The sequence below is a fragment of the Oncorhynchus mykiss genome, chromosome 15 (assembly GCF_013265735.2).
Source record: "Oncorhynchus mykiss isolate Arlee chromosome 15, USDA_OmykA_1.1, whole genome shotgun sequence".
Taxonomy (NCBI): Eukaryota; Metazoa; Chordata; class Actinopteri; order Salmoniformes; family Salmonidae; genus Oncorhynchus; species Oncorhynchus mykiss.
In genome coordinates this window covers 43,527,875-43,535,260 of record NC_048579.1, presented here as the reverse complement: position 1 = coordinate 43,535,260, position 7,386 = coordinate 43,527,875, and the positions used below count along the sequence as shown (strand labels likewise).

General features: G+C 42.4%; 1 protein-coding gene across 1 annotated transcript; it reads right to left on the bottom strand.

Annotated features, from left to right (window-relative positions):
• Positions 1-1,026: 1,026 nt before the first annotated feature.
• LOC110490104 (beta-crystallin A1-like) lies at positions 1,027-5,259 on the bottom strand. The gene is made up of 5 exons (XM_021563274.2): positions 5,194-5,259; positions 4,199-4,394; positions 3,760-3,901; positions 3,131-3,273; positions 1,027-1,652 (listed from the first exon to the last, which is right to left on the bottom strand). The coding sequence occupies exons 2-5, from the start codon at positions 4,372-4,374 to the stop codon at positions 1,505-1,507; spliced, it is 609 nt and encodes a 202-aa protein (XP_021418949.1). The 5' UTR covers positions 4,375-4,394; positions 5,194-5,259; the 3' UTR covers positions 1,027-1,504.
• Between the last annotated feature and the right edge of the window lie 2,127 nt (positions 5,260-7,386).

The window sequence follows — 7,386 nt, the reverse complement described above, 5'->3', positions numbered from 1 at the left end:
GTGTCTTCACTGACATTTTCAACCACTCGCTGTCTGTGTCTGTAATACCAACATGCTTCACCTACAGTGTTCCTTTAGGGCAATTCTCTGCCTTTAGGGCAATTCTCTGGGTGTACCATGTTACGCGGCAAGGTTTGGATTTTACTCAGATCCAATTTAGACAACTAACTTCACATTTCATCTTTACAAAAACATTATCTTTGATTTGGACATTTTCCCCCCCAACGTACAATCTATAAACATCAAGCATATACTAGGAAAACTCTTAAAGTTACAATGTTTTCTTTATTACCCAAACTCAGTAATGTCATCTAATTACTTTTAGATGACATTACTAAGTTTAGGTAATTCAAATGTAACGTTACTGATTACAATTTTGGACAGGTAAATAATAACTGTAACGGATTACATTTAGAAAGTAACCTGCCCAATCCACAGGAGGTTGGTGGCACCCAAATTAATAATGGCTGGAGCTGAATTAGTGGAATGGTATCAAATACGTGATGCCATTCCAGCCATTATTATGACCAACCCTCCCCTCAGCAGCTTCTACTGACCGAAACCTGCACTCACACATCTTCAGCATAAGCCAAGCTATGTTACATATAGCGGTACTTTTCAGCGCTACAGTAAGTGCTCAATACTCTGTCCGTATGTCCAAACAGCAATACTCTCAGCTATAACTGCATGCTATACCGAAACAGCAGAGTTTGGCTCCGCCACTCCACACAGTGTCCTCGATGCAATGCTTCCCCAACCCAAGAGAACAGGGTTTCCTACCCGGCAAGTGAGTCCTTTCTCACTTGCACCTGCGCAGTTCCCCCCCCCCCCCCCCCCCCCAGTTACCCTAAAGCAGGTGAATGAATAAGTGCTTGGCCGTATGGTCTATAAACTCTGTTTATCAGGGTACTATATTCCCATGTCAAGCCTCATCTGTATCCACCCTCTTTCCCCCATATCTCTGTGTGTGTGCGTGGGAAGTGCTGGACAAACAAACACAGTTACACAACTACAAGCCAGTCATTGTCTTGTTATTCTCTCTTTCTTTTGCTTGTTCTCTTTATTCATCAGTCTCATACAATGTATACCATCACAACTACAGTGACAGGCAATAGTGGTGATTATGATGATGATGATGAAGAAGCTGATGATAATGATGATGTCGTGGACGAAGAGGAGCAAAAGGTTTGGCGTCCAGCCTCTGGGAGGTGTTGAGGATTCATTACTCTTTCTCTCATCTCTGTCATTCCCTGTCTTTCAATTCGTACTTCCTTTGTTTTTCATGATGGTTTAAAAAAATACGTGCCGTGAACATTTGACGTCGCCGGTAAGCACCTGAGGCCCGGCCCGCAATCCTGCCTGGACTAGCTGGACCAGCGGAACCGGGATGGGCGAGGGAGAGGAGGCGGAGTAGAAGGCGGAGTAGTAGGAGAGGGGAGAGAAGAGAGGGAGGAGGAGTAGGAAGTAGAAGAAGAGGAGGAAGGATGAAGAAGGTGTTTCCTGCTCAGTGCTGAATCCTCCTGATAGACTGGATCTGAGGGGTCTGGGCGTGGGAGCCAAACTCACGGTAACACTTGTACTCTCCTCCGTGGCAGTCACACTCCATGATGTACTGGTGGCCACGGTAGCCGGGGAACTGGTAGCACACAAAGCTAGAGGGAGAGAAGAGAACAGGTCAATCAGATACACTGTTACTGTGAGGTAAGTCAGAGTGGGCCATGGGAATGAGGATGAGAATCAACTTGGCAATAGGACAGAGTATTGCAGGCAATAAACGTGTGAAAATGATTACAGTGTAGTGTATTATTGGAATGGCAGCTTCAGGTTTGAAATGATAAAGGTTGGCCAGCTATAGTAGTGCAGTAGAAGTAGTAGTGGTATTGGTATTAGTGTAGTAGTAGTAGTAGTAGTAGTAGTAGTAGTAGTAGTAGTGGTAGTAATATTGGTATTAGTGTAGTAGTAGTAGTAGTAGTAGTAGTAGTGGTAGTATTGGTATTAGTGTTGTATTAGTAGTAGTAGTAGTGGTATTGGTATTAGTGTTGTATTAGTAGTAGTGCAGAAGTGGTGGTGGTAGTAGTAGTAGTAGTAGTAGTGGTAGTAGTATTGGTATTAGTGTTGTATTAGTAGTAGTAGTGGTATTGGTATTAGTGTTGTATTAGTAGTAGTGCAGAAGTGGTGGTGGTAGTAGTAGTAGTAGTAGTGGTAGAAGTATTGGCATTAGTGTAGTAGTAGGTAGTAGTAGTAGTGCAGTAGTGGTAGTAGTGGTATTAGTGTAGTAGTAGTAATAGTAGTAGTAGTAGTAGTAGTGGTAGTAGTGGTATTAGTGTAGTAGTAGTAGTAGCAGTAGTAGTGGTAGTATTGATATTAGAGTGTAGTAGTAGTAGTAGTGCAGTAGTTGTAGTAGTATTGGTATTAGTGTAGTAGTAGTGCAGTAGTAGTAGTGGTAGTAATGGTATTAGTGTAGTAGTAGTAATAGGAGTGTAGTCGGTAGTAGTAGTAGTAGTAGTAGTAGTAGTACTAGTAGTAGTGGTGTTTAGTAGTATTAGTGTAGAAGTAGTAGTAGTATTAGTGTTATAGTATTAGTATTATTAGTAGTGTAGTAGTATTAGCAGTAGTGTTGTAGTAGTTGTTGTAGTGTTGTTGTAGTAGTAGTGTTGTAGTTGTTGTAGTGTAGTAGAAGTAACAGGCATTACTGGTAGTAGAGATTGGTCTGTGTCAGTAGTGTACTAGTAGTAGTAGTAGTAGAAGTAACAGTCATTATTAGCAGTAGAGATTGGTCTGTGTCAGTAGTGTACTAGTAGTAGTAGCAGTAGAAGTAACAGTCATTATTAGCAGTAGAGATTGGTCTGTGTCAGTAGTGTACTAGTAGTAGTAGTAGTAGTAGTAGTAGTAGTAGTAGTAGTAGTAGTAGTAACAGTCATTATTAGCAGTAGAGATTGGTCTGTGTCAGTAGTGTACTAGTAGTAGTAGTACAAGTAGTAGTAGAGTGGTAGTAGTATTTCAGTTGTAGTTAAAGCTGAGTGAGTAGATGGTTCAGCTGCAATTGTGCACTTGTAGTAATAGCAGAAATAGCAGTGGTAGTATATTTAGCGTGAAGTGGCAGTGTCCCTGTCATGGCATTAGTACTTACGCTCCGCTCTGGATGTGCATGGATCCAACCTCGTTGTTGAACCAGCCCATGGCCTGCAGGGAGGGGTAGTCATCACACATCTCAAACTGGCGACCAATCATGTTCTCCTTTTCATAGATGGTCATACGGGACTCCTTGTGGCTCTGAGAGAGAGAGAGAGAGAGAGAGAGAGAGAGAGAGAGAGAGAGAGAGAGAGAGAGAGAGAGAGAGAGAGAGAGAGAGAGAGAGAGAAAGAGAGAGAGAAGGGATGAAGAGAGAGACATATTAAACAGCAGTTTACATTATTATAGTATTTCATGTATTGTTATCGATAATTGAATGTATCATAAGGTTATACAATATTATGCAATGTAAGTAATCTGGTAACCTTTGCATGATAATGTCATAGAATGTTATGTTGTCTTGAGTTGTTATAGTAAAGGTAATGCAATGTGATTTGATGCATTGTAGATAATGTTGATAATGATAATAATGTGATGATCCATGATAATGTGGGATGGGATAGCATTGTATGCTGTAAGGTTCCCTATATAGGCTACTACTTTTGACCAGTGCCCTAAGGGCCCTGGTCAAAAGTAGTGCAGTATATAGGGAATAGGGTGCCATATTGGATGCATTTAAGGGCTCACAGCGGAGCAGATGGGTCTGAACGAGATCATCCTCTCGATGCGGTAGGAGTTGCTGCCGCTGTAGGCCTCAAAACGGGGGTAGTCTCCCTTCTCCAGGACAAACTGCTGGCCACAGAAACTGGAGTGCTCATACCCAACCCAGCTAGAGGGAGGCAAAAAGAGGGATACAGGGAAGGAATGTTGGAGGGAGAGAAAGGGAGATGGAAAGAGAGAAATAGTGATGGAGAGAGATGTAATGAAAGAGAGGGCGATGTAGGGAGAAAGAAAGGAAGGTAGGGAGAGAGAAAGAAAGAGAGAAATTACAGAAGAGATAACTAAGGAGCGAGAGAAAGATTAGTCAGTGCCCAGTGCAATAATGGCTGACATTGGCTCATGTTAGCCTGCTGGAAAACCTCACCTAAGTCTTCCATGTTTTGGGAAAAGTTTTGGGACTACTTACGCTCCACACTCGACCTTCAGGGAGCGGATGTTCTCCATGCCACACTCCATGATGTTCTGGCAGCAGGCAGTGAACTCCATACGCTTTCCCTGGAAGTACTCCTGGTCGTACACTGTGATCTTCCATGGGCCCATGGGCATGGGGTTCACAGGGTTCATTGGGTTGGTCAGAGCCATTATGTCCTTCTGTCTCAGTGCTGAAATGGAGAGAGATAGGAGAGAGGGATACAGAGGGAGATATTAACTGAACATATAAATAATTAAGTTAATTCTTGACCAAAACATTTTTTTTATGCCTACACCAAGAAATCCCACCCTGCCTTGAAGCTCCCAGTGAATGGCCCATCGCCTTTGGTCCCCTGACCAGTAGCTACAGAACAACACAGTTCAATGAACCTTTAGGTAAAGCCTCAGACAGACGTGTGCAGGACGCCTGACCAGCTCTATACACCAGGCTCTCCCTGTTAATCTGCTGCTCTACCAAAGCCCTGGTAAGCTCTTTTAAACAAACAGAGTGATCTATGCATGATGACCAGTCATACCACCGCACTGAAGCTCCCGGTCATCATAGCCTCAATGGTTCTCAGACTATTCTATACCACTCCACCTCAACTGAAGCCTTTCAAATAATAGTATTCTCATCCTCCAAACAAGATAAAACAAAAACGTATCCTGCTACTAACAGTCTAACAACTCCCAGTCACCACTGGTTCCAGACCCATCATTTGGGAAACATTATTTTATAGTCCCCTGTTCTAAAAGCCCTGCGAAGCTCTATCACACAGACAAATAGAAATCTATGGGCCGGTTTCCGGGACCCAGATCAAGCCTTACGTCTTTAAAAAAAACATGCTCAATGGAGAATCTCCAATCAAATAACTTTGTGGTTCATCACTATTTGATAAACATAAAGCTATGATCAGATCAGATCTATCCAAACATAGGAGTAAATGAAATCTATTAGATAAACATGAAGCTATCTGCCAGCAGACCTACCTAAAACGTAAGCTGTGTGTTTCGCAGGGTTCCACTAAGCGCTCTGCCAGGGAGGTGTGTGTGTGGGTATATATACACACCTTCGGGGCTAGGGGGTCGGCCACACCTACTTCACTGTCAGCACTTTGCTTTGGGATCCATTGTTACTGGGCCTGAGCCTTCCTGATACACACACACACGCGCACGCACGAACACACAGAGACCAATACAGAGACACACAGACACCAATATAGACACCGTACATACGGTGAAACAAATACACCTACTGTATAGGACATAATTAAGTAATAAGACCCAAAGGGGGTGTTATATATTGGCCATGGCTAAGAGCTGTACTTAGGCACATGGCTTTGATTTATGTCATGCCTGGATAAAGCCCTTAGCTATATTGATACCTTATTGATATTATAAACCGGTTACCAACACAATTACAACATTAAATAAGTATTTTTGCATCATACCCATCATATAATGTCTTATATGCACTCAGTGGCTAGTTTATTAGGTACACCACCCAGTTCATGAAAATTATTAGCTCCTACAGACTGTCACGTGGCCTTAGCTTGCTATATAAAGCAGGCAGACAGGCATCGAGGCATTCAGTTACTGTTCGATTGAACGTTAGAATGGGCAAAACGAGTGACCTAAGTGAATTTGAGCGTGGTATGAACTTATGTGCCAGGTGCGCAGGGGCCAGTATCTCAGAAACGTCTGGCTTCCTGGGCTTTTCACGCACAACATTGTCTAAGGTTTACAGAGAATGGTGTGACAAACAAAAAACATCCAGTCCTCTGTGCGATAACAGATCGCTGATGAGAGAGGAAAGAATTGTGCAAGCTAAGACGTGGGCCACAAATGGGCAAATAACAGAGCAGTACAACAGTGGTTGGCAGAAAGGCATCTCGGAACACACAACTTGCTTGTCCTTGTCAAGGATGGGCTATTGGAGCAGATGACCACACCGGGTCCCACTCCTATCAGCTAAAAACAAGAAGAAGTGGCTCCAGTGGGCACGCCATCACCAACACTGGACAATTGAGGAGTTGAAAAACATTGCCTGGTCCGACAAATCCCGGTGTCTGTTGCGTCACACTGATGCCAGAGTGAAAAAATAAAATGTAAATAAAAATAAAAAATGTGAATGGACCATGATTCAATAAAATGTCAGCTATGGGAATCGTATAAAAAGGAGAAAGTGATGTAAAAGAAGAACCTTTCGAGCCATGGATACAGAGCTGTCCTCCTCTGCAGCAATGTTACATACTTTAGATGACATTCGGAAGAGCGTTGTCAATTATGTTGCTTACTGTTTACATAAGCCTTGTTCTTTGGTTTGTGATGTAAAATAGTGTACAGTATAGTTAAGTATGTACCTAATGATAGGCCTTCACCATTTCAGTTGTAGGCAGAAGCTCTTTAGAGATGAGATGATGACTTGAAATTAAATTATAAACTCATCAAATAATGCAAATATTTTATTAAGGTAAGGAAATGTGAAAAGTGAATAACTTCTGGTTAATAAGTGATAGTATTAATTGTTTTATCCAGTGTTGTTACAGCACTCAACCCACATAATGTATAGTGCATTTTAATGCATTTAAAAAAATTATGGAACCAAAACCGAATGTATGTTTTGTTCTTGTCTACATGCTTGTGTATGTACACTTGTCTGTCCTTCTAAGTAAATTCACTGATGTGCTATAAGCGATGACGGACTGTCTTGAAATAGTTTCTACTATGCCTGAGGCAGAGCAATTTTCCATTTCAGCTCCTTTTCCTTTTTCTTTTTTACAATTAATCTAAATGAACATGAATTGTGGCGTTGCCATTATTTCCATGTACGTTACAGTATTGCCCGTCCATACGTAGGCAGGGCAGGCATGCTGTGTCTGGTGCAAAGGGAGAGCAGAAAGGGCAGTACTATGGTAGCATGCTAAAGCCTATTCTAACTCTCTATGTATTTCATTGTGCTGCTAAAGCAAACAGGCAGAGACAGAAAAAAAAACAGCGTTGAGAGAGACTGGTAGGGCTGTACAATGCTAAATATCTAACAGAGGCGACGGCATCCCATTCACTTCACTCCTCAGCAAATAATGAACATGTAGGGAAGAGCTTACTGACGTCAGCACATTGCCCAGGCCTCTCTCTCTCCGTGTGTGTGCGTGTGTGTGTGTGTGTGTGTGTGTGTGTGTG

Bases quoted from the DNA above. Each gene is read 5' to 3' on its own strand.
- LOC110490104 (XM_021563274.2), bottom strand. From the start codon at position 4,374: ATGGCTCTGACCAACCCAATGAACCCTGTGAACCCCATGCCCATGGGC. The intron at 3,902-4,198 runs GTAAGTAGTCCC...GCCTCCCTCTAG, and splicing joins CTGAAGGTCGAGTGTGGAGC to CTGGGTTGGGTATGAGCACT. The intron at 3,274-3,759 runs GTGAGCCCTTAA...TCTCTCTCTCAG, and splicing joins TCAGACCCATCTGCTCCGCT to AGCCACAAGGAGTCCCGTAT.